At 44.5% G+C, this 26798-nt stretch overlaps 2 protein-coding genes across 5 annotated transcripts in view; one reads left to right on the top strand and one right to left on the bottom strand.

Annotated features, from left to right (window-relative positions):
- Nucleotides 1-9282: 9282 nt before the first annotated feature.
- Nucleotides 9283-23507, bottom strand: CETN2 (centrin, EF-hand protein, 2). Of its 3 annotated transcripts, none has more exons than XM_011961117.1 (6): nt 19438-19505; nt 18331-18489; nt 17880-18008; nt 17272-17409; nt 16644-16682; nt 9283-9333 (listed from the first exon to the last, which is right to left on the bottom strand). In XM_011961117.1, exons 1-6 carry the CDS (start codon nt 19438-19440, stop codon nt 9307-9309), a joined length of 495 nt encoding a protein of 164 aa, XP_011816507.1. In that variant the 5' UTR covers nt 19441-19505; the 3' UTR covers nt 9283-9306. The 3 variants fall into 3 exon arrangements, with proteins under 3 accessions (XP_011816507.1, XP_011816508.1, XP_011816506.1); XM_011961118.1 differs by lacking the exon at nt 9283-9333 and adding an exon at nt 23493-23507 and having other exon boundaries at nt 16063-16682; nt 19438-19467; XM_011961116.1 differs by lacking the exon at nt 9283-9333 and having other exon boundaries at nt 16063-16682.
- NSDHL (NAD(P) dependent steroid dehydrogenase-like) overlaps nt 19697-26798 on the top strand; it is a 45259-nt gene continuing 38157 nt past the window's right edge. Inside the window, exons 1-2 of one of the 2 annotated variants that reach the window (XM_011961121.1) lie at nt 19697-19847; nt 20364-20430. The gene's annotated coding sequence lies outside the window, so the exon portion shown is untranslated. The remainder of the gene's footprint in view (nt 19848-20363; nt 20431-26798) is intronic. The other variant, XM_011961119.1, reaches the window with a different exon arrangement.

The following is a 26798-nucleotide window of genomic DNA, read 5'->3' as shown; positions in this document are numbered from 1 at the left end:
CCTTTGACTCTGATCCTTTGGAGCACCCAGCCCCATAGCCAAGTGAAAGGATGCTGCACACTGAATGAGGAGATCTTGAGAGGGGGATGAAGAAGGAATGCTCTGGGTAAGAAAACTGATTAGAAAAGTCCAAATGATGCCAGGAAAAGGAAGACAGTAGACTTTGGGAAGCTTGCAACCTTCAAGTCCAGCACTTGGCTGTTTCTAAAGCACTTTTCCTGAGATTGTCACATAGTATACACCTGCTTGGTTTCGAGAGAAGGTCCAAAATTAGAACCAAGGCCAGTCTCAGGAGTATGCAGCGTAAGCAGTCACACAGAGTCCCACACTTAGAAGGGCTCTGCATGCTTGAATTAATGCTCTACTGCCACTGACTTGAAATGCTTAATAATGTTTAAACAAGGGGCCCTGAATTTTTATTTTTGCACTAGGCCCGACAAATTATATAGCCAGTCCTAGCTAAAACCTTTATTTTATAAGAGAGATGGCTGACCCATAGGGAGCAGATGTACTTAGTCTAAGTTCACGTGACTGAAAGTGCACCTCAGGGGCTAATGCATTTGCACTTAGCTGCTTTCAAGTACCAGCAACTAGACTGAAACAGGCCTTCAGTGTGGGAAGGCATTCCTGGGGTTCCCATGGCAGAAAGGTAGGGGTAGCCGGAATCACAGCTCCCTCACTTGTTCTAAGGATCCAACTCAGAACTGGAGAAATGAAGGCTTTGGGGAGCTCTCAGGCTCATAGGGAAGCAGACAGCATTAAGAAAATACAATTGGAATAGGAGCTGAGGAGGTAACAGCAGGACAACACCTGTTAGGGGCTAACTGGTGTCCCCCAAAATTCATATGTTGAAGTCCTATCCCCTAGTACCTCAGAATGTGACTGTTTAGACATAGGGCCTTTAAATAGATAATGAAGATAGAAGGAGGCCGTTGGGTGGTCCCTGATCCAATATGACTGCTGTCCATATAAGAAAAGGAGATTCAAATACAGACTTGTGCAGAGGGAGAACCACATGAGGACACAGGGAGAAGTGGGCCATCTACAAGCCAAGAACAAAGGCCTCAGAATGAACCAACTCTGCCCACACCTTAGTCTCCAACTTCCAGCCTCCAGATCTGGGAGACAATGCATTTCTATGGTTTAAACCTCCCAGTCTGTGATGCTTTGTCATGGCAGCCAGAGTAGACTAGTATAATATCCTTCATTCCTCCCACTCCTGTGAAATAAAGCCTATGAGTATTTCACAGAGAAGGGGCCCAAGACTTTAAGAGGTTAACTATCTTGCTCAGGGTCACACAAACTAGTAGGCAGCCATGCCAGGACTTGAACGCAGCTTGATCTGTCCCCAAGCCTGTGTTTTCCACTCCACCAGCCTAGGGGGAATTGCACCCCAGTTCGCCCAATTCAGAACATCTGAATCCCTTTCCTAGGTGTGCCCATCCCTCTGCTGTCCTGTGGGCTCAGGGACTTCCTGGCACAGGTCTCCCAACCCCAGACTCAAAGCTTCCCTGTGGTTTGCATTCTTGTCCTAGGCTAAGAGGACTGCCATAGCTGGATCCTTTGACAGAAGGACTCTGGAACCATATCAGCATTTACCCTAACTCTAAGGACCGAACAAAGGAGTGAATATGACAAGCCTTTAAAAGTGTCACACACCAGAGTTCCAGGTGCATGGGGTTCATGAACACTTCAGCACTAAGGGAATATTCTTCCTTTGCTATTAAATTCAGCTCTCTCTGTGACTCTCTAATTTCAACCCAGAGGCAGCCAGGTGTCTTCCTAAACAAAGAGCTGTCTACCCAGGGACAACCATGTCACTTGCCTAAAAAGCAAAAGCAACCGCAGATAGTTAAGGAGATTTTTCTTCTTTCTTCTTTTGTTAAAACAATTTTAGGTTAATGGTGCTTTATTGGGGTATAACGTATATACAATAAATTACCCAGATATTAAGTGTCCAACTTAAAGAAAAATTTAACAAATGTACACTCCTGTGGAACCATCATCCTGGTTGCTATGGTAGTTGTATTTTAAACAGAAATCCCACCTTCTTTAGCCAGGTGTGGTGACGTGTGACTGTAGTTTGAGCTACTCAGGAGGCTGAGGTGGGAGGATTGTTTGAGCCCAGGAGTTTGAGGCTGCAGTGAGCTAAGGTCACGCCACTGCACTCCAGGCTGGGTGACAGAGCAAGATTCCCGTCTTTATTTGCAAAAAGAAAAAGAAAATCCCATCTCTCTGCTGTGAGGCTTCCATGCCGTGATGAAGAGAACAAGGGCTGGGGAAGCACAGAGAAGAGTACAAATCCAGCATGGAGGAATCCTGAAAGCATCCCCTCGAGCGTGTGACAGACAGGTAAGTTAGATCTTGCAGAGTAAGGAGTCTGCTGAGAGGAGACAGGGAATAAAGGGACATTGTAGACAAAGGCTTAGGGGTTTCCAACAGCTTAGGAGAAAGTTCAGAGTAAATACAGCAGAAGATGGCTCACGGGGTGCCATCTGGGGTCAGGAATAGATATGATTATATAAAAATGAAACCAAGCTTGCTGTCTGATTTAGAAGCTATTTCTGCTACCAGAACAGTCAGTGCCTGTCTAATGTTCATGTCAGGTTTTATTGCTTGTGGTCAAAGGCTGTTGCACAGTAGACAGAGCAAAGAGCAGAAATGGCATGATTTTTCAGAACAACATCCAGAATAAATATGAATCTCTGCCTTAAATGGGACATTGCTGAGCAAGTTACATAAAGAATTATCTATCTAATAGATCACAGCACTGATTGATCAAAGTACTTAACATCAGCTTAGCACCAATGTTTAAAGTAGTCAGCATCAAAGAGATACTTAAAGTTGAAAAATCTAAATACATGTTTCCTCTCGTTGTCCCCACATGTCATTTTCTCCCTCTTTAAACGCTTGTCTTACTCTATTGCATAGAATTCATCTTTTTAAGCTGTTTTAAATCCTTTCTGGAAAAAGGAAAGTATACAATATACACAGATTACCACATACATAGGTGCATGCCTGTCTGTCTCAGAAACAGTCTATCATTTCATGTCAATTTTTAGTACCACCCCTGCCATAAACCAGATTGCCATATGCACTTGAGCCTGTTTGAAGGCTGTTTCTTCTGTTCCAGTAGTCCATTTATTCGTTCCTGGTAGTATACCACACTCTCTACTTTCTGTATTTTCTTCCATTTAAACAATCAAACATTCTCAAGTCTTTCCCATCAAAAAAAGAAAATTATCCCACTGCCACCCCCACATGGCCACTAGCTACCATGCTGACTCTCTTTCCATCCTTTTACAGTCACATTTTTCAAAAAGTCTTTGCATGTGGCCCTCTGTTTCCTCAGCCACTTTTCAATCCTAAGCCACTGCAATCTTATTTCTACTCCCATCACACCACACAAACTGCTCCTGCTAAGGTCACCAATGAGCTTATGTTGCTAAATCCAGAGGGCAAACTCCAGCCTTCACTAGCTTGACCCAGGTGACCACTTCCTCTCCCTTTGCTCCTATGCCCTTCCATTCTCTTGGGTTTCCTGGAGTCGCTTTCCTTATTTTCCATCCCTGTTCTTTGTCTCTCCTCCTCTTCCCACTTCTTAAAGACGAAAGTTCCTAGGATTTCGCAGCTGGGTTACATTCTCTTAACAGGCTCACCACAGTTTACCTAGGAGCACTCCCCCTCATCTATGGCTTCCAACATTACCTGCAACATGGACCATGCTACATGTTCACCAAACACCGTTTCCTTTTCCTGCTTTGCATGCAGCTAAACCATATTTCCTGGAATCCCTTTTGATTACGGGTCACTAACTTCTGACCAGTGGGATGTGGGAAGAAGAGATGTTTAACACTTGCAGGGCCAGCCACTCAAACCTCACATGTGATCTTCCATGTTCTCTTTTCATTCGTCTGCCAGCCCGGTGCCAAAAAAAAAAAAAAAAAAAATAACAGAAGAGATCTGTGAGTGCCTAGGGGCCCCTGGAACTACGGGACAAGAGGAAGCTTGGTGTCTAATATCCTGAATAAAACAGAGCCCAACCTCCACCCCAACCCACTTCCACTGACTTTGAACATGAGTGAAAAATAATCCTTTATTGAGTCAGCTCACTGAAATACAGAAATTATTTGATGAGGCAATTAACCTGGCCCAACTAATACACTATCTCTATGCTAATGACAACCAAATATTTGCATTCTGGGCTTGTTCTTCTAATTATGCATCAAATGATTGACAATGCAGCCCAAACTGATGGGATAGATAGTTTTTTTTTAAATAGATTACTAGGAAGTCACAGAGATTCATGCATGCATTCTTTCATTCATCAAATGTTTATTGAGTGCCTACAGGCACTAGACACTGTGCTAGAAACTAAGGTTGCAATGATGAGCAAAGATAAAACCAGTCCATTCACTCACAAAGTTTACTGTGAGCTGGATGGCAGCTGATCCTCAGGTCTCATTATATTCCAGCTGTGAGAAACTTCTGTAGCATTTGCTGCTTCATGCAAGCCCGCTACCCATAAAACCGAGGCTTCCCCTCTCTAGATCCTGGAATCCACTGTTCTTCCCTCTGTGGAAGGGTGCAACTGGATGTGATAGTATAACACCCCTTTCTCTTAAGTAAAAAATATATAACACAATCATCATCGATTTAACAATTTGTTGCTAATTCCATGGCATTAAATATATTTACAATGTTGTGTAACTTTTACCACTATCTATACCCCAAAATTGTCACTATCAATAAAAACTCTATGCCCATTAAACAGTAACTCCTCTTTCCCCTTCACCCCAGCTTCCAGTAACCTCTATTCTACTTTCTGTCTCTAGAATTTGCCTATTTTAGGTACCTCATATAAGTGGAATCACATAATATGTGTCCTCTGTGTCTGGTTTTTTATTAGGAAACATAGTTTTTAATAGTACATCCATGTTATAGCATGTATGAGAGCTTCATCCCTTTTCATGGCTGAATAATATTCCATTGTATGGCTAGACCATATCTGTTTATCCACTCATCTGTTGATGCACTTGGGTTTCTACTTTTGGCTATAATGAATAATGTTGCTATGAACATTGGTGTACAAATATCTTTTCAAGTCCCTGTTTTCAATTCTTTTGAATCTATATCTTGAAGAGTGATTGCTAGATCATAATTCTATGCTTAAACTTCTGAGGAACTGCCACCCTGTTTCCCAAGGTGACTGCACCATTTTACATTCCCATCAGCAATGAATCCGGGTTCCAGTTATTCCACATACTTGCCAACACTTGTTATTTTCCTTATTTTTTATTATAGCCATCCTAGCGTGTCCTAGCATGTGTGAAGCTGTATCTAAGAACATTTTTAAGTATAAATGTTATATATGAATACAATTTTGTTCTGACAAATTCAAACCCAGAACAGAATTTAAAAATCTACTTCACTGTAACTATGTGCAAGCTCCTTACCCTCTCCAGAGAAAATCACTGTTAAAAATTTGGTATGCATCTTTCGTGACCTTGTTCTTTGCATTTGTATTCTTTTTTTTTTTTTTTTTTGCACATATGGATTTTTATCTATGGCAGAATTTTTAGATATTTATAAATCAGTTGGAAAAAGGTAAACTATTCAATAAGTGATGCTGGAACAAATGAGTCTCCGTATGGGGTGAGAAGGAAATTTTGCCACCCACCAAAAAATTAAGATGAAATAGACACTAAACATGGAAAACAAAACTATAAAACTTACAGAGGAAAATATCGTCATTATACCTGGGCAAGCACAGATTTCTTTTTTTATTTTATTTTATTTTATTTTTCCATAAGTTATTGGGGTACAGGTGGTATTTGGTTACATGAGTAAGTTCTTTAGTGAAGATTTGTGAGAACCTGGTGCACCCATCACCCAAGCAGTATACACTGCACCACATTTGTTGTCTTTTATCCCTTGACCCTGTCCCACTCATCCCCCCAAGTCCCCAAGGTCCATTGTATCATTCTGGTTTTTTTTTTTTTTTTTTTTTTGCATTTGTATTCTTATGAGTGTGTGAATGCAAGATTATGCATGATGGAAACAGCCATTCTGTCACTGTCAGTTTTCCTCCTTCTTTCCAACTGTTCCACTATTTTTTTTTCTGTTACAGAAGTTCCACTTCTAAAATTTTGCCCTTAGCTTATACTGCTGGCTATAATGTGGTCTTTGATTTCCAGGAAGAGTATGCTGTTTTGGGTGAAGTCACTAGCAGAAGAGCTTTGGTGTCTGCCTCATGTAGAATGCATTGCCTAGGTCGTCTCAGGCCTGATCTGAGCTGAACTTCTCCTATCACATATACCAACAACTCTTTATGCTTCTCGCTTTCTCTGAAATTACCTTCTTTTGTCTGGAAAAAAAAAGGAATGAGAAAGATTTTTCACCCCTTCGGAGCAAACAACCATCCAACAGGACTAACGTGGGAAACAGCCAGTGTTTGGTAAGAGATCGCCCTCTGCTGCCTGTGTTAGGGTTCTCCAGAGCAGCAGCCAATAGGAAAGATAGATACATTTGTAAGGAGTAACATAATACATATAAATATACATATTTAAACATATATATTTAGATTATAAATATAAATCTATGTCTATATTATATATAAATATATACAGGTTGGTTATAAGGAACTGACTAACACTGTTATGGAGACTTGCAAATTTCAAGATCTGCAGGGTGAGTTGGCAGCTGGAGATCCAGGAGAGATGATAATGTAGTTCCAGTCTGAGTTCGAAGGCCTGAGACCCAGGAGAGCTGATGACGTAGTTCCAGTCCAAAGCCCAGCAGGCTCAAGACTCCAGAAAAGCCGATGCTGCAGTTAGAGTCCAAAGGCAAGAAAAAGCCAATGTCCTAGTTTGAAGGTCTTCAGACAGGAGGGATTCTCTCTTACTTGGGGGAGAGTAGGCCTTTTTTTTCTATTCAGGCCTTTAACTACCTGGATGAGGCCCACCCACATAATGGGGGGCAATCTTTACCCAGTCTCCTAACTCAAATGCTAATCTCATCCAAAAACACCCTCACAGACACACTGGGAATGATGTTTGACCAAATATCTGGGCACTCCGTGGCCCGGTCCAGTTGACACATAAAATTAACCATCACACTAGCCATATGGGCCTTTTAGGGAGCCTGAACCCATAGCAGGAAGCTCTGGTGCATTGAGCAATTTTCCTGATGGGCATTATAGGCAGTTAAAATTCTAAGCAAGAAAGATTAAGAAAAAAAAAAAAAGTGTGTAGGCCAAACTGGAGAGAAAGAGAATGCAGTGGCAATGCTATTCGGGTTTCTTTCCTGCTCAGAACCCCGTGATGACTCCTCATCCCCCATAGAACATACCCTTACCTTATGGGGTTTATGAGGCCTGACTCACCGCCTGCCTCCTGCTGCCACCACACATGCTTCTTCGCTGTTCCTCACTTCTGCCAAGCCTGTTGCTGTTTCATGGCCTTTGCACTTGCTGTTCCATCTGCTTGGGCACTCTTTCCCAGATCCTTACAGGGCTTCATGGCAAGGCCTTCCCTGACCACTCTCCCCAAAATAGCACCCCCTCCATCCCTTTCCACCTCCTTACCTCCCTTTATTTGTTTGAGCTTGTTTCCTGTCTTCTTCACTAGAATGTAAATTCCACGAGGTCAGGGACTTTATTTTTTCTCTGCAAGGCCTGGATCAGAATAGGTGCTAAGTATTTGCTGAGTGCGTGGATAAATGAATAAATGCAAAAGATAGAAGGAGGGGACAGATCTAGTGATGGATAAAAAGCACATATGAAATGGTGTGGATCCTAACGAATAATTAATTTGGAGAAAGCTAAAGCTGAAAATGAATTGAGGCTTTAAGAAAATGCTGAAGACAGATAAGTAAAATGCCTTTTAGTGAGTGTAAGGAAGTGTGAGAGCAATTTCTTGGAAGAAAATAAATCCTCTTTTGTTGGCATTTTTCCTTCCAGAAGATTGATCTTCAAGCTAAAGAAAAGTTGGAGGCGAGATAGGAGAGAGACCGGGAAATCCAGACAGCTGGTGAAGTTGCTAGATCCCAGAGGCTCCAAGGAGTGACTGATTGCGGGGGATGTCTAGATAGTGACAGAGAAAGCGTCATAGAGATCTCCAGGCCCCAGAGCAGCAAGGAAGCAGCAGCCTCATGCCCTCAGGCATGGCATAAAAATAATGCTAGAGCTGCCTCACTGAAAAAAATCCAGAAGGGCCAGGAAGCAGGCAGATCTCAGGCAATGTCTGTATGGACAGAGGATCTCTAAACCAGTCCCCACCCCCAAACACACACACACACACACACACACACACACACGCGCGCGCGCACACACTGCTAGGGCACAATGCTATGGGTTTGCATATTTTTCTCCATGCCCCCCAAGTGATGTCCAAATCTAGAGCAGTGGGTCTGAATCTTTTTGGGCTCGTGAACTCTTTGAACAAATCTGATGAAAATTGCCACATGTGCATTATTTCAGGGAATTTAAGGAAATTTCAGGAATCCTCCTCCAGGCAATTCATGGACACCTGAAATCCAAGTGCCCCAGGTTAGAAACCCCTGTGCTAAGGGTATACCCTTCAATTGCAGCACTTGGATTAATGATATAACTCTTTAACCCTAGAGTTGAAGATTGCAGCCAAATTTTGAGTGTATTCATTCAACAAATATGTATTGAACGACTGCCATGTAGCTTATTTAATCCTCACAAATGCCCTTGAAGTAGATTATATTAATACCACCTTCACTCTTGACAGATGAGACAAACGAGGTACTGGGGCTTTGGGTAACTTGCTAGAGATCACTCATTTTGCACTAGTCACTAGTAGGGGCGGAGCCAGTGATGGAACCCCAGACGTTCAGCTTTAGAGACATTTTACTGCTACCCCACGACGCCTCTTATGAGGTTGGCGTCTGTCTTTCAGATAGCCCCGTTCACCCTGAAAACATTTCTCTTAGACTACATATAGTAGGTTAGAAGTGAAAATCCCACCACCAACGACACCCGGAGGCTCTGTCACCCTGCCTCTGCTTATTCATCGTTCCCATGGTTTGCTGACTCAGTTTTAATCATCGGTTTACCTTCTGGATCTATTTGTATGAGGGATTGCACAAATATTTCCCCGCATCCAACATCTCACAAGGAGATGGCTTTACATGCATGTTCAAGTTCAGAAGAAAGCTTTCTGATAGCAATCTGCACACACCCAGGGGCTCATGGATCTCTCAGGAGAGGCCACATCCAGTGTCCACGAAGTCATGAGTTCTGCAGCATAGATTCCAAGTTCAGGTTTTGTTTCATCAACATTACTGTGTGCAGTTCTGGTTGAGACACTTAGGGCAACAGAGAAAATTCTTCAGTAAGAGAGAGGATGTATGAGCTTCCTGTGGCTTCAGTAACAAAGTACCCACGGACTGAGGAGTTAAACAACACAAGTGCATGGTCTTGCAGTTCTGGAGGCTAGAAGTCAAAGATCAAGATGTCAGCAGGGTGGGTTCCTTCTGAGGGCTGTGAAGAAAGGATGTGTTGCAGGCCTCTCTCCTTGGCATGAAGATGACTGTCTTTGCCCTGTGTCCCTTCACATCATCTTCCCTCTGCAAGTGTCTGTGTCTGTGTCCAAATTTCTCCTTTTATAAGGAAATAAATACTGGAAATATTTATATATTTTGCACTATAATACTGGAAATATTTATATATTCCTAGTGTTTATTTGTATATTTATATATTCCCAGTATTTATTCATATATGTATATATTTCCAGCATTTATTTGTATATTTATTCAATATAAGGAAATACTGGTTGTATTGGATTAAGGCCTACTGTTGTAAACTCACTCTAACTTGATTACCTCCACAAGGACCATACCCCCAAATAAGTTCACCTTCTGACGTCCTAGCAGTTAAGACACCAACATACGAATTTTAGGGGTCACAATTCAACTCATAACAAGGGATAATGGTCAGGAAGTAAAAGAGTCACAGAATACTAGACATTTTTAATGAGTTAATAAATCCTTGCTATAGGATAAACAAACTTAGTAAATGAATAAGCCCGATGATGGATGGATGGAGCATTGTACCAGGCACAAAGCCCGGCTATGATGACATCAAAGGCACCCTGCGCTCTTCCATTGAGAAGTGTTCAATGTAGTTAGGGAGTCTCAATGAGCCCATGTAGCAGGTAAGCAATCTTGATCGCTCACACTCAAAAATGCAAATGTATCATTTTGTTCACTTATAACTAGACTTAATAGGGCATCCATTCAAATGACCTGTCATTCCATCAGTGTCCACACCTGGTGGCGTTTTCCAAGGGGTCCACAGCCCCACCAGAATTCTTCCCACTGTGGCATTCTCTCCATCACACTCCAAGGCTAGATGAGACCACAGCCCTCTTGGGGCACTAGGAAGATCCAGTTTAAACCACTGCTGAACTCGAGGTGATTTAGTGGCACTGCCTCAGAACCTCTCTGTCCTAGCACCCCACCTAGTGGCAAGGGACATATCTGCAAGACTGCTGTCTTCCAGAATTTCAGCTGGGAAGCAGTCCTCTATTCGAAAACAAGTTTTCTGGAAGGAGGGAGCTCTGAGGAGGAGTTTCACAAGGAGAACATAGATTTGGGATAAGATGGGGGGACAATATTTCAGTAGGGACAATGACGGAGACATGAGTATAATATATATATAGCAACTAACTTTATATGAAGGGAAACACACATAGACACTTATTAAGGACACAGTATCCAAGTCAGGGGAAAAAAGAAAAACAGGCTAATTAATGAACAGCCATCATCAGTGGCAAAGAGGCATCAGGCTCTATGCTAGCTTTTGTTCGCTGTCTTTGACCTTACTGCACCCTTGTTTTCTAGACGAGCAAACTGAGGCTTGAGAAGGTTGAATCCTTTCCCCCAAAACCACAGCTGCTGGGTTGAAGAGTTGGGATTTGAACCAGGGGTGACTGAATCAAAAGGCTAGGTCTCTTCCCTGAGCAAAATAATGGCATGACAAAGACAGTACTGCAGAATGTCTTGGGAAAAGACAGGACAGGGAAATCAACTAGGAGGACATTTCAGCAATCTGAATTTGAGTTGAGGCGGTGGCTTCAGAAATGAAAAAGGAAGGGGTGGATGGGTGTGAATACTGTAGGGAAAGTCTAGGTGACATATGAGGCAAAGACAAAAAAGAAAATGAAAATGACATCAATCCTGTAAACCAACGCAATCGGAAAGATAAAGGCAAAAGGTGATGGTTAAGGAGAGGCTTGGAAGACCGGAGGACTGGGAGGCCGCGGGGAAAAGCTGGAAATGAGGGTAACTTTAGCTCCAGATACAGCAAGCGCTGATGGCGATGTTCTTCGAAATGAGTCCAGAAACCCACGTAAGAATTTGGGGGGCTGCTGACAGAGATTTGGGTCAGGAAATGGGTCCGATATGTCCCAGCATGGCACAGCTGCAGTTGATGCAGATGCACTACTTTTGCTACAACTCAAGATGTGGCCATTCCAGCAGCTTCCAGCATGTAGGACAATGAACTAAGCAGGTCATGAGACATGGAGTGGAGAAAGGAGCAACATGCTGTAAGATACTTCTCACTAATGGTGATGGGGGAGCTCAAAAAAGGGTAGCTCCTGCACTGTGCAGGAGCTTGACACCATCTGGACAGCAAAGCCATTCCAGTCCAACTTAAGGGTAACTAAGTGTGTAGTGGGCTGCCTACTGGCCCAGAGTAGTGACTAAGTTGTAATTCTCATTAAACTGTTGTTTTGAGTGTATTACTTCCTTCTAGCATATTGTCCAAATTCTTGTATTCAAAGGTGTGACAAAAACATAAAGTTGAGCAGCCCTGGAATACAGTCATCCTTGACAGCAGGAGTCCCTCGAGGGAAGAGCTGCCCTAAGATCGAGTTTTGAGGTTGGCCCAATGACAGTCAGACATCCTGGCACTTGAGTTTGCATTTGAAAGATCAGCATTCTCAAAAGCCACATTGAACTTTAAGGAAATTTCTCCCAGTGTATGGTGGGGAGCCACGTGGTCCCTGAGATAACTGGGTCTAACCTAACGGTCTAACTCCTAGACTTCCTAAAGAGGTGGTTAAACAAGAAAAATGGTAAAACGTGTTCTTTCTTCTCTTCCCGGTCATCATAGAACTTAAAAAAAATCTGTCCCAGCAGCTGTTCCATGTCTTACAGAGACAGAAACTGAACCACCTCCTTTCTTAAATCATTTTGTTATATCAAGCTTGAGCAACAAATTCTACTGTTCACAGTAGTTCTAACACTTGGGAGTAAAGAAAAGACGAATCTACTGGACAGTTTTTTCAAGGCAATTTAGCACAACCCTAAGTTATTAAGGAGGCCCACAAGACTAAACAGTAACTGAGTATTCTCCCTCCCCCTACCCTTCCTCCCCTCCGGCTCTCTGGTCCATCCTTAGGAAACTGGCCTGCATTCCCCCCGACATCCCTCTGGTCCAGCCCCACATGAAGGAACCCCTGCTCCCTCTTCCTCCCCTTTTTCTCCAACTCTGATTGAATTTTTTCGTTCAACCTCACATGAAGCAATCTCTAGTTCAAAATTCCACCTCCACCCTCCTGCAGCTCTCCAGTCCAACCCCGCATGAACTGCTCTCTGCTCTCTCCTGTGCCCTGCCTCCCCCCATTGCACTACTGCTCTCTGCCGCAGTTACACATGAATGAACTTTTGCCCTCTCTCCAGCCCAATCCCCACATACAACCGACATTTCTCTGGTCCAGCCCCACATGAACTGCCCTCTGCTTTCACTCCTGCCCCTTCCCTACCACCTCCCTACATTGCTCCATCCCACGCTGCATGAACTGACCTCAGCCCCTTTACTTCTGATCTTCTCCCCAATGTCCTTCTGCTCCAGTCCCACATGAACTGACCTCTGTTACCTCTCCATTCCAAACCCACTCCACTCCTCCTACGTCTCTCTGGTCCACCCACAGGGGCTGACCCCTGCTGCCTCTGTCTCCCTGCCTGTCCCCTGCAGCTCTGTACACGACTGGCATTTGAACCCACTTACCCTGCCTCTCCCTCCCTAATAACAAAATGGGAGGCAGGGCCCAGTCTTTTCACTACTCTCCAATAGTATATGTCTTTATCCAATCATATGCCACCTCCACACCCCTTAGAACTTACCCAGTCACTCTTCCTACGTCTCTCTGGTCCAGCCCTCCATGACATGAACTCAGCTCCGTCTCCTTTCCTTCCCCTTCCCCACCATACATCTCTGGTCCAGCCACACATGAACTAAGCTCCATTCCCTCTCCTTTCCCTTGCCCCACACTCCAGCTACCTCTGCAGATACGGCCACACATAAGCTGTCCTCAGTGGCTTTTCCTTTCCCTCTCTGACTCTCTACATCTCTCCAGTGCAGCTGCACAGGAGCTGGCCTCAAATGCCTCTCCCATGCCATCCCATTCAACCTTCTGCATCTCTTGGTACACCCTACATGAACTGACCTCTGTTCCCTCTAAGTGTCCATCGCCACTCCATCCCCCTCCAGCTCCCTGGGCCAGCCCCACATGAACTGTCAACATTTCCCCTCCCTCCCCCACAACTCTATTGTCCACATGAATAAGCCACTAACTCTACAAACCCACCCACCGATACTCCCAAGAAAACTCAGTTACATCCTCACATGAACTGATCCCTGCTCCCTCTCACTCCCTTCTCCCTACCCCCTCTCCCCTGCACCTCTCCAGGACACCCCATGGACAGATCTCTTCTACTTCTCTGTCCCTATCTTCTGCAATTTCTCACCACCTCTTGGTCCAGCCCCACATGAACTGACCTCAGTTACTTCTCCATCCACATCCTCTCCTGCCTTCAGGACTCTTTTCTGCCTCCACATGAACTGAGCCCAGCTCCCTCTCCTTCCCCATCTTCCTGATCCCCTTGCAGCTCTCTGGTCCAGCCCCACTGACTCATGCTCCCTCTCTGTCCCCATCCCTTCCACTGAACAACTGCACACCTATCTTAGAATGGCTGCCAGGCATAGCTATGGTGAACACCTTATGTTTGTTTTTATCCTCAGGGATAACCTATTACTTGCCACTCTCTGTCCTCTCTCAAGAGATTCCTGAGAGATATCATTTATGAGAATATTAAGCAGGAGGAGATAAGAATGTGTCCAGGATAGTCCATTAGCTTAATTTAGCCATTCGACAATGTATACATGTTTCAAAACGTCATATTGTATACCATAAATATATACAATGTCAATTTAAAAACTTCTTTTTAATTAACTTTTTTTTTCCTTATCCCTGAAAGTGTTCTCTTTTTTTTTTTTCTAAGTTCCAGGATACATGTGCAGGATGTGCTGGTTGCATAAGTAAACGTGTGCTGTGTGGTTTGCTGCACCTATCAACCCATCACCTAGGTATTAAGCCCCATATGCATTAGCTATTTATCCTGATGCTCTCCCTCCCCCCACCAACCCCTGCTGCCACTGGCAGGCCCCTGTGTGTGTTGTTCCCTTCCCTGTATCTATGCGTTCTCTTTGTTCAGCTCCCACTCACGAGTGAGAACATGCGGTGTTTGGTTTTCTGTTCCTGGGTTTATTTGCTGAGGATAATGGCTTCCAGCTCCATCCATGTCCCTGCAAAGGACATGATCTCATTTAATTAACTTTTTTTCAAAAGAGTGTTTCCAGGGTTACAGTTAACAGTGAAATCGGAGGCAGGGCCCAGTCTTTTCACTCCTTTCCAATATTATGTCTTTTATCCAAACATATGCCTCTTATTAGAAAATCACAATACAACAAAGGTCAAATCCTCTTAGGAAATGCTATCAACAGACTTTGGGGACAGTAATGATAAAAGCTTCATGGACCCACATTTAACAACAAAGCTTATGTGATAACTATAGCGAAGGAATGGGAGTGAGACTGAACACTTCTGAATCCTCTTATTCTTGAACACCTTCAAGCCAGGTCCTTTCTGTAAGTTTGTATTTCACCTCCAGTGATTCTGAGTAGGCACAACTCTTCTCCCCATCACACGGACATGAAATTCCAGGTACCTAGAGAAGTAGCTTGGCCCAAATTGCCCCGGCGCGCAAGTGGGTATGTGTGTGAGAACCCAGTGATGGGGCTAGTCTGGGCTCTTCCCCCAAGTGTTTCTTAAGGAGCAGTCCCTCTGCATGAGACTCCTCTGTGGGATATGGTCAAGTTCATATTCCTGGGCCCCCAAGTCCTACAGGATGTCAGGGTCCAGGCATGAGACCCAGGGCCAGGCTTCTGGCCTCTGGAACGTGCTCCCCAGGTAGGGTTACCAGTGGCAATACAGGATGCTCAGGTAAATTTGCATTTAAGATCAACAATGAATAAACAAAAACTCCAAATGGGATATATTCATACTAAAAAAAAAAAAAATGCATTGTTGATCTGAAATGCAAATTTACCTAGGCTTTCTTTTTATTAGCTAAATCAGTACAACCCTATCCCCAGGGGACTAGCCCACCCCCAAAAGTTTGAAAATCTGTTTTCTCTGTCTCCATGTGAACAAATGAACATGTGAACATCATTGTGCATTTTCTATTCTCCCTTACCCCTTCTGTCTCCCCACTCTCAACCTGGAGCAGAGACTTTCATGTCATCTACCAGGATTTCTCTCACAGGCAATCCCGTGCAAGGCCAGGAAGATGGCTGGACAGGGTCACTCAGCCCAACCCACCTCCAAGAGTCGATGAGACACCATAAGCAAATAAATTATGAGAGGTTGGCTGAATCCATCCTAGTGTTGGATTAGCCTGGCTCTCCCCATTTTATTCAAGCACAAATTACTAACAAGACTCTTTTCCAGTCTTACACTTTGCCAAAACTATTTTTAGAGCATCATTTAGGCTTAGCTAATATAAAATTTCTACTAGTTTTACAAACCAGCAGGTTCCCAAGGCAATAAACAATTCACACCAGGAAAGTAGCAAAGGATTATTCATTTCTGTCCATAGGCTGGTAAGGAGTTTTGTATCTAACAGGCTGCCTTCAACACAATAGTTGAGAAGAGGAACTCATAAGCAAAGCTAAAGAACTCATCCTTGGAGAACACAAGTTCAAACCGAGAAAGGTTTTATTTTTAAGACAAAACAAATAGCATTAACACACATCCAAATGCCAGTGCAAGAGTTCACGGGGTTTTATTAAAGAGAAAACTAAACTCAAGTGTCAAATTAAAAACTGGAGCCACTCAAGAATGACTGCTTGTGGTGACACAAGTGTAACATGTGCTTGTCTAAAGTCGTCCTGTGTTTGTGGATATGTGGAAATGCATGATAAGAGGGAAACAATGCAAGGCAAAATGGCAGGTGCTCAAAGCTTTAAGATCCTTTTCTTCACGCTAATGTGCTCTTGTTTTGCTTTTGAGAATTAGGGTAATTCGCAGGTCATTTTACAAAGAACTGTAATATCAAAGAACACTTCCAAACAGCTAAAATAGACTCAAGGTCACTATTAAAGTGATAAAGGGAGGTCAGTGGGGGAAAAGTTTGTATTCTCAAAAGCCAGATTTCACACAATGGCAGGCACTAAATCTAGTTACATGTGCTTGCAGTAGAAAAAGAAGACACTGATCTTAATAGAGGCTGGTCTTTTTCATGATGCGCAGGAACTCTTGCTCACTGACCTCTCCATCTCCATCTCGATCAGCTTCATCAATCATTTCCTATATGACAGTAAAGATTCAGGTTAGATTAATTTATAAACTAATGCCAAAAGGTGACTAAGTAATAAGACTTCTTTTAGAGACGGGGTCTCTATGCTGCCCACACTAGTCTCAAATTATTGGCCCCAAGCGATCCTCCTGCCTCAGCCTCCTAAAGTACTGGGATTACATGCATGAGCCACTGTGCCTGGCAAGCAATAGACTTTTAATAACACTATGTGAATAGATAATTGTAGTCCACCCAATGCCAGTATGCTACTCCTGATAATAGCTTGGTTCCTGAAAACTTATTTGAAAATCAACTCATACTTTGTCAAACATTATCACCTGGGAGGGAGCTTGAAGATTACCTTGACTAGAGGGATTCCTGGAATGTAAAACAGTAGGCAAAACTGTGCATATGTGCATTTTTCTGGAAGCAGGGTTCATAGGTTTGTCTGACTATTAAAGGAGAATTAAGTTGTCCACAGAGGGACAAAGTACACTGGCTTTCCTTCAAAGAGGTGCTCACACTAGGGAAAATGTAACAGAAAAGTCACAGAGGGCCCAAAGGTGGGAATCTTAGGTTCCAGTGTGACGCATTACAAACCTGCAGCTCCTCATCAGTCAGGTTCTCACCCAACTCCTTGGCCACGCGTTTCAGATTTTTGAACGAAATCTTCCCAGTTTCATCATCATCAAAGAGCTTGAAAGCTTTCAGGATTTCTTCCTTGGTATCTTTCTCAGACTTACCAAATAGAACATAAAACCCATGAGTAGGGGGACACCATGGTTACTCGTGTCCTGTAGCCCTGCCACTGCCCCGTCAGGTCACCCTTTCCTTTTTAACAATGTAACTCGAGTCTAGACTTGCAGCAAGTGTCAGGAAGCCCATTTTGGCCTCAGAGAAACACCAGGCAAGCCAGGCACTCCATCCAAGGTGACGTTTGCTCCCTATCCCTATATCTCTCCCTATCCCATATCTATTTCCTAACTGGTTTGGAATTCTGTGGGAAGAGGTATCTGCTTGGAAGTCTGGAGAAAGAAGTATAAGGGCTTGTTTTGGGAGCCCAAGGTAACATGATGGAAGGGCAGGCCTCCTGATGCAGCTGCTACCTGGACTGCTCTGTGGTCACATGACTGTTTTAACAGGCAGATGCCATGGGCCTCTGCAGATGACTGGGGCGCCATACCATGCTAATTGTCTTAGCTACTCACCATTTTCTGGGTCATCACAGTTAAAAAGTCACCAAAGTTCATTTTTCCTGTCCCTTCCTTGTCAATTTCACTTATCATTTTCTTAATTTCTTCTTTCTTAGGTTCAAAGCCCAGGGCCCTCATTGCCACCTATAATGAAAACAGGATTGTCTCAATAAGCACATCTGAACTAGCAGGAGCAAAAATCACAGTGTTGAGAGCATTAAGCCAGCATCTGATGTGGTCATGTTAATATGATTGGGGAACACTATAACATTGATCTAATTGACATTTGCGATCAATTTTATTTAATAACACTCTAAGTAAAGACAGGAAAACAGAGCACAGTACAACTTCCCCTGTTACTTACTGCAGGGAGAAGAGGGCAAAAGGGGTAGAGAGGTGACAGGGAGATGACAAGGAAGAGGCAGAGGAAAGGAAGGGCAGTACAGCAGGAATGCATAGAGCTTGCCTTAAGTTCTTTAACATCTATGGTGCCAGTTCCATCCGCATCGAAAAGATCAAAAGCTTCCCGGATCTCCTGCTTCTGCTCTTCAGTAAGCTCAGGCTTAGGACTCATTCTTTTTCTCTGGGAACTTGATGTCATGTTTGTCTTCTTAAAGTTGGAGGCCTTCATATGTTATGCAATACACAAGCACAATAATATATCGTACAGTCCATATTTACATAACATAGTTACAGACACCCATATGTATTTTTAAAGAATTTTATAGCAACCAATTTCAAAGCTTTGCTTAACAAGAAAGATAACAGGGTTTACTGGCAAGAACAATGAATCTTTCCATGAACTTCTATCCCTCCGTTTTCTTTACTGTCGTTTCTAGAAGCAGGGAGATCACTTGTTCAGTAAGGATACCTCTTACTGAAAATCATCCCAAAAGAGAGCTAGTCAAGAAAATGACTGTGAATGAGTAGAGATAATCAGCTCTTCCCGAAGGTGGGGATCCTGGTTCTGGAAACTGCCTTACAATGCCCACTCCCAGTACTCCGCTTCCCAGTAAGCACTCTGACTTCCCAATTACTTCTAGATTTGGCCAGATATTAGCAAGTTGTTAAGATGTATATTGTGTCAGTATAGAGTAATAAAACTCAATCCATCTGACACCTTCGTGCCTTCTCCAAGAAGCTACAGCATCCCCTGAATGCTCCTATATTTAAATTGTAAAAAACACTTTAATAGAACACAATACACCTTCTCCCAGCTCTGTGTGGAAATTTTGGCAGAATGAGGCGGCCAGGGGGCCAAGGTCTGAGAAAGTCAGGGGCCTGTGAGGGATTCGAGTCCTTTTTGCCCAGGGAGGTTCACCAAGGTGATCAGGGAAGGCCAGGGGAGCCCGAGGGGCGGGTGTGGGCCTGTTGTGGGTGAAGGGGAGGCAGCAGCGAAGCGCAGGCCCAGTAGGTTGGTTAGCGTGTGTACCCTACTCTTCCGGGAAAGAGCTCAAAGGAAGGACTGGTGCGTCAAAGCCGAGAAAGGCGCAGGAGAGGCGGCGTGGCCGAGCTGAGGCCTGGGAAGGGCTCACCCTCTGGGCGTGGGGCGCGACAGAGCGGCAGCACTCACCATAGCCAAAGGAGTCCACTGCCGGTTGTTAGGCAACCGACGTGTACATTGATTCGGCGCCGTTCCCACCGCCCCACGCGCACAGCCCCGCTCCCCATTGGCCGTCCGCTCGCCGCCGCCGCTCCCTACTGGTACAGGGCCGAAGAGGGTGGGACTAACCTGGCAAAGCCCAGGCCCAGCGCGGGGAGGGGCACGCTAGCGACAGAGACTTGTCTTTATTGGGCAAGATCACGCCGTGAGCGCCAATTAGCTGAGCCGACGCCGAGCTGGGCCAATCATCTTGGTAGAAGAAGCTCGGCTGATTCTCGGCTCACACGGGAGGGGAGTAAAAGGTGGTGTTCCGGGACTGGAGTTCAGTGGGTGCAGCCTGCTTGCGAGCTGAGGCCAGCCGGTGGGGCACCTGCGGACGGGTAAGAGTCGTGGCCTTGCCCTTGGAGGCCACCCTGTGTCAGCGACTGGGCAGGGCGGGAGGGTGAGGAGCTGCGGGGCCGCCCGGGTCGGGTGCTTTCTGGGCGGACCTAAGGCTAAGTTAGGGACCGAGTGCATCAGAGCAGCCAAAGACGATTGACCTTGCGTGTTGGAGCAGGGACTGTACTCAGGGGGCAACTGAGACCCGGAGAGGGGAAGGGGTCTGCTGAGCGTTGTGGCAGAGGTCGGACGGCTGGGACCTAGGAACTGAATCCAGCCGAGGCTCGCTCTTTGAAGGTGGCCCTTCGAGAGCACCCCCAGACTGACCCAGATGTGTAGGCCCCAGACCAGGTTCCAAGAGAGGATCACTTCAGGTCTTACCTGGCTAAAAGCAGCCCAGGACGGTGAACTGGGGGCTTTGGGAACGGACGTTGAAAGGAGTGAAGGGGATGTGAGCAAGCAAGAGGGGCGGGGAGAGGTCATCAAAATATACTCTTTTTGACACCCACACAATGCAGATAAGGAGGAACATTCCAGGCCGAGACGCCCTCATCAGCAGAGTCACAGGAGTTTTGGAAGTGAGAGGTATGCTTGGAGAATTAAAAGGGAGCGTGTGCAAGGGCTGTGTGAACTGAGATAGACCTGCAGAAGTGGAGCTGGAGGTCCAATTTGCCCTCTTTAGCTATCTACGTGGCTTTTAGCCTTCACCTGATTTTCCTCCAGGCATTGGGGCAGTAATGTAGGGAGGCAGAGGGCAGAAAGTAAGTTTCTCAGGCAGAGAAAGGCCCGAGGCTTATTAGAACCTTTTAAATGGAGCTTCTGCCCTTTGCCCTCTTCAGCAGTGAACAGACTCCTAATTTTTGGGTCATCATCATCCCCCCAAGTAGTATGAGCCAGAGTTCTCACCATGGTCTCCAAAGCTTGGCACGACGTGTCCCCTCCCATCACTCCACAACTCTTCTCTCAGCCCCAGAACACTGGCTTTGTGGTTGAACCTCATGTGCCAGCCACACTCCTGCCTCTCATCTTTGTCCCAGTTGTCCTCTCTGTCTGCCTCCTCTTAAGCACCCTGTTTAAGTACTGCAGCCCCCAGTACAAACCGGCCACTCACCTTGCTCTACTTTTTTTTTCAATAGTCCTTATCACGTTCTGACCTACTGTATATTTGGCTTGTTTATTTTGTTCTTCGTTGTTCCTCCGCTAGAAGGCAGGCTGTCTGAGGGCAGGCATCTTGGTTGTATTCACTACTGGTACTCCAGGACCTGGAACAGAGAGGGGCGCATATTAGGTGCTCAGTAAATCTTGGTCAGACAATTGATGAGTAGTTCCCCTGTTTCCCACCTCTCACCTAGCTAGTCCTCCCTGCTCTGCCAGGTTAATCTTCATAGTGAACAGCTCTGGTCACGGCATCTCCCTGCTCTTAAACCTTCAGAGCCTGGACTGTAAAGGGCTCCTTAGCCTGGCCTGTGATCCCTCTGCCCAGTTTTGTCCCTGCTAACCCTTCTAACTTAATGTCCCTCCACACTTTGTTTCCCAGTCCGTCAGCCTGCAGATCGGAAGCCTGACAGAGTACAAGGGACAAACACAAGTTCTGCCCAGGCTGTGTGCAGGCTGTGTGACCTTGGGCAAGTCGCTTAACCTCTCTGAGCCTGTTTCTTATTTGTCGAGTGAGACCAGTACTGTCTACCTGATGGGATACTTTTGCATCTCAATGGGATGAGGTACTTATATGTAAAGTGGCCTGATGTTGAGCAGGTCTTCAGGCAGTATTACAGTTGACCCCTGAACAACATGGGTTTGAACCTTGTGAGTCCACTTACAGGCAGGTTTTTTCTCATCTCTGCTACCCCTGAGCTGCTAGATCAACTCCTCCTCATCTTCCTTCTCAGCCTACTCAGCATGAAGACCATGAGGATGGAGACCATGGTGACCCGCTTTCACTCAATGAATAGTCAATACATTTTCTCTTCCTTACGATTTCATAGTAACATTTTCTTTTCTCTAGCTTAATTTATTGCTAGAACACAGTATGTAATGCATGTAACGCAGAAAATATTTGTTAATCAGCTGTTTACATTATTGGTGAGGCTTCCAGCCAACAGTAAGTTATACTGGTAAAGTTTTAGGTGAGTCAAAAGTTATATGTGGATTTGTGACTTTGGGGCTCAGTGCCCCAGCCCCCACATTGTTCAAGGGTCAAATGTAGTTCTCGTCTCTGATTTGCTCTTGTCATTCCCCCTACCCGCCATGCCTGGAGCCTTAGACTTGTCCAAAATCTCTTCCCCACACTGCAGCCAAGGTGATCTTTCCAAACGCAACACTCACTCCTGCTTCCAACTTCTGGGGGCTCTGCCATCTTTCCCCCCTTGTAACTCCCTAGCTTGGCACACAGGCCCCACATGTTCTCAACTTTGCTCCCGATCTTGCTTCACACTTGCTGTGACACAACTTGTCACAGTTATAAAAACATGCTGGCTCTGTGGCTCTGTGCCGTTGCTTTGTCCTTCCCACCCCTGGCCATGGAATGTCTTTCAGGACACCATGCCCTCTGTCTTACTCACTCTTCTGGGGCCTTTTGAAGTCAGCTTAGGGATCTCCCAGTTGGGGCAGGCTTCCCTGAGCCAGCAGCCTGCACTGGTGCTCTGGGCTTGCCCTCATCAGAGTGGAAACGCACTTCTGTGACTCTTCGCTTGCTCCTGTCTCCCACCCTAGATGGTGGGCTCCTTGAAGGTCAGCACTGTGTCTTTGTCAGCTTCTGCCTGGTAGTGACTGGCATTTGGTGCCTTGTGAATGAGGAAATCAATGAATGAGGTGACATCTGGGGATTCTTTTACAAGTTACCGCTCCCACTTTAACCCTGGGGGTTCGTTTGAGCCTCACAGTGGCTCTGAGGTAGGCGAGGAGGATGCTGTTTTACAGATAAAGAAGCCTCAGGGCCAGTGGCAGCATGATAAATCACTCAAACCCATCTTCCATTCCAGACTGCCTGCTGGGCCCCCAGGGGCTCGTGGGGTCCTACAGGGTGCTGAGTGTGAGGATGAGAGCAGAAACAGGTGCTGTGGAAGCGACTCACCTTTCCTGGAGAGGGAGAGGAGGTTTCACAGAGGGTGCAGTTCAACTAGGCGTTGAAGGAAGAGGAGGCAGTCACCGTGGAGAGGAGAGAGAAGGTATTCCATGCAGAGGAGCAGCATAAGCTAAGCTCACAGGCATGCTGATGGGTTTCTGAGAGGTCTACCACAAAATAAAAGCAGGGGACTTTTTTTGTCCTAAAAGTAAATAGAGAAACAAACAACTGGTGGAAACGTGGACACCGCAGGTCCATGGAAGGACAAGGTCGAGCTGGGTTGCCCCAGCATAATCAAGGCTAAACTGACACCTGTGAAGAGAAATGACCTCTGAGCTATTGGCCTCACTAATCCTAATCTGGCCATTTTCTTTCCCATATCACATCTTTGAATTCTCAAAGGGAGGCTTTATTTTTGTTCCTACAGAACTCCTGCTTTGCTGTATTTTCTCTCAGAACTATATCCATAATGAAGGTGTGTGCCGCCTCAGGTGAATCCTTCTCTTTCCATCTGATCATCTGGCCCAGTCCTGCAGAGGAGGGCCAAGCATGAGGCATGAGGTGATGGGAAATAGGGGAATCCTCTTTTTTTTTTTTTTTTTTTAATTTTTAAAAGTTTGTCTTTATTTAAAACAAATTAGATGAAACATTCCATGAAGTCAGATTCTGATTCTGTTTGTGGAGGTGGAAAGAAGAAAACGTTTCTTTTAAAATCACTTACTTTACCACTAATTTACTCCAAGTCATTAAGCACTGACCACATTTATAACAGTCCTAGGTGCTGAAGGGTATGCAAAATTTCTTTCAAAATAAATGTAAAATAGTGGCTGATCTAAAGCAATATGTACGATAGTGGGACAAGGCAGACATAGATGGCATATCCAAAAATATATAGTACTTTCTATACATTTGGTCAGACTTAGAACACCATAATTTTTCCATAAGGTATAAATTACTCAGAGTTCATTTTAACTAACTTTGGTGGGTATTAAATATAATTAAAGCTTGGTATGTAGAATTTTTTTTTTTGATTTTTTAATAGGAGTCCTTTATTTAGTTGAGAAATTTACTTCTATTCTTTTTTTTTTATTGTTATACTTTAAGTTCTAGGGTACATGTGCATAACGTGCAGGTTTGTTACATATGTATACTTGTGCCATGTTGGTGTGCTGCACCCATCAACTCGTCAGCACCCATCAATTCGTCATTTATATCAGGTATAACTCCCAATGCAATCCTTCCCCCCTCCCCCCCCATGATAGGCCCCGATGTGTGATGTTCCCCTTCCCGAGTCCAAGTGATGTCATTGTTCAGTTCCCACCTATGAGTGAGAACATGCGGTGTTTGGTTTTCTGTTCTTGTGATAGTTTGCTAAGAATATAGCCAACAGACACATGAAAAAATGCTCATCATCACTGGCCATCAGAGAAATGCAAATCAAAACCACAATGAGATACCATCTCACACCAGTTAGAATGGCAATCATTAAAAAGTCAGGAAACAACAGGTGCTAGAGAGGATGTGGAGAAATAGGAACACTTTTACACTGCTGGTGGGATTGTAAACTAGTTCAACCATTATGGAAAACAGTATGGCAATTCCTCAAGGATCTAGATCTAGATGTACCATATGACCCAGCCATCCCACTACTGGGTATATACCCAAAGGATTATAAATCATGCTGCTATAAAGACACATGCACACGTATGTTTATTGCGGCACTATTCACAATAGCAAAGTCTTGGAATCAACCCAAATGTCCATCTGTGACAGACTGGATTAAGAAAATGTGGCACATATACACCATGGAATATTATGCAGCCATAAAAAAGGATGAGTTTGCGTCCTTTGTAGGGACATGGATGCAGCGGGAATCCTCTTTTATAATCCAAGGCTCAGGCCACCATTTCAGGATTCCAAAGAAAGTTCTAAGAAACATTACTTGGCGTTCCTTGGATAGCCAGACTCTACTGAGGTGTTTGGGAGAAGGGCACTTTGCCTGGCATTGTCTGTCCATGGACTGAAGTGATGAGCTCTCAGTGGCCACATTCTAGCTTCCTGCACTGGACCTTGTACAAGCGTGGGGCTCTGACAGCCTTTCCCCTTTACGAAGTTGTCACAATTCTTTTTAGAAGGAGGGGACACTCTCATCTCTGTCTCTAGTTTGAAACAGAATGTTGTCTTGTTCTCTCCTTTTCCCTCCAGGAATCAGTGGTTGGAATGTTCCCCAGCAGGAAGGAGGAGGTTGGGCTAACTTGCTTCTCTCTTCTCGCTTCACCTGAGGCGGCACACACCTTCATTATGGATGTGTTTCTTAGAGCAGATACAGCAAAGCAGTAGTCCTGTAGGAGCAAAAGTAAGGCCTCCCTTTCAAGATGTGATATGGGAAAGAAAATACCCTGATTAGGATTAGTGAGGCCAGTGGCTGCGAGGTCACATCTTTTTTGGTTTTTTTTGTTTTTTTTTTTAAATTATTATACTTTAAGTTCTAGGGTACCCGTGCACAGCGTGCGGATTTGTTACATAGGTATACGTGTGCCATGTTGGATTGCTGCACCCATCAACTCGTCATTTACATTAGGTATTTATCCTAATGCTATCCTTCCCCCAACCCCCTACCCCCTGACAGGCCCTGTGTGTGATGTTCCCTGCCCTGTATCCAAGTAGTCTTCTTGTTCAGTTCCTACCTATGAGTGAGAATATGCGGTGTTTGGTTTTCTGTCCTTGTGATAGTTTGCTGAGAATGATAGTTTCCATCTTCATCCATATCCCAGCAAAGGACATGAACTCATCCCTTTTTATGGCTGCATAGTATTCCATAGTGTATATGTGCCACATTTTCTTAATCCAGTCTATCATTGATGGACATGCGGGTTGGTTCCAAGTCATTGCTGTTGTGAGTAGTGCCACAATAACATACATGTGCATGTGTCTTTATAGTAGCATTATTTATAATCCTTTCGTATATATACCTATAATGGGATCACTGGGTCAAATGGTATTTCTAGTTCTAGATCCTTGAGGAAACACCACATTGTCTTCCACAATGGTTGAACTAATTTACACTCCCACCAACAGTGTAAAAGCATTCCTATTTCTCCACATCCTCTCTGGTATCTGTTGTTTCCTGACTTTTTAATGATCACCATTCTAACTGGTGTGAGATGGTATCTCATTGTGGTTTTGGTTTGCATTTCTCTGATGACCAGTGATGATGAGCTTGTTTTCATATGTCTGTTGGCTGTATAAATGTCTTCTTTTGTGACGTGTCTGTTCATATCCTTTGCCCACTTCTTGATGGGGTTGTTTGTGTTTTTCTTATAAATTTAAGCTCTTTGTAGATTCTGGATATTAGCCCTTTGTCAGATGGGTAGATTGCAAAAATTTTCTCCCATCCTGTAGGTTGCCTGTTCACTCTGATGGTAGTTTGTTTTGATGTGCAGAAGCTCTTTAGTTTAATTAGATCCCATTTGTCTATTATGGCTTTTGTTGCCATTGCTTTTGGTGTTTTAGTCATGAAGTCTTTGCCCATGCCTATGTCCTAAATGGTATTGCCTAGGTTTTCTTCTATGGTTTTTATGGTTTTAGGTCTAACATTTAAGTCTTTAATTCATCTTGAATTAATTTTTGTCTAAGGTGTAAGGAAGGGATCCAGTTTCAGCTTTCTACAGATGGCTAGCCAGTTTTCCCAGCACTATTTATTAAACAGGGAATCCTTTCCCTGTTTCTTGTTTTTGTCAGGTTTGTCAAATATCAGATGGTTGTAGATGTGTGGTGTTATTTCTGAGGCCTCTATTCTGTTCCATTGGTCTATATATCTGTTTTGGTACCAGTACCAAGCTGTTTTGGTTACTGTAGCCTTTTAGTATAGTTTGAAGTCAAGTAGCAT

The sequence above is a fragment of the Colobus angolensis genome, unplaced genomic scaffold, assembly GCF_000951035.1.
Source record: "Colobus angolensis palliatus isolate OR3802 unplaced genomic scaffold, Cang.pa_1.0 Scaffold536, whole genome shotgun sequence".
Classification (NCBI taxonomy): domain Eukaryota; kingdom Metazoa; phylum Chordata; class Mammalia; order Primates; family Cercopithecidae; genus Colobus; species Colobus angolensis.
This window is presented reverse-complemented; position numbering and strand designations above follow the sequence as displayed.

What these genes read in the sequence shown, in the direction of transcription:
- CETN2 (XM_011961118.1), bottom strand. An exon ending in TAGATGTTAAAGAACTTAAG is followed by an intron (nt 18,009 to 18,330) that starts GCAAGCTCTATG and finishes TTTTCATTATAG; the next exon opens with GTGGCAATGAGGGCCCTGGG. An exon ending in CTGTGATGACCCAGAAAATG is followed by an intron (nt 17,410 to 17,879) that starts GTGAGTAGCTAA and finishes CTATTTGGTAAG; the next exon opens with TCTGAGAAAGATACCAAGGA.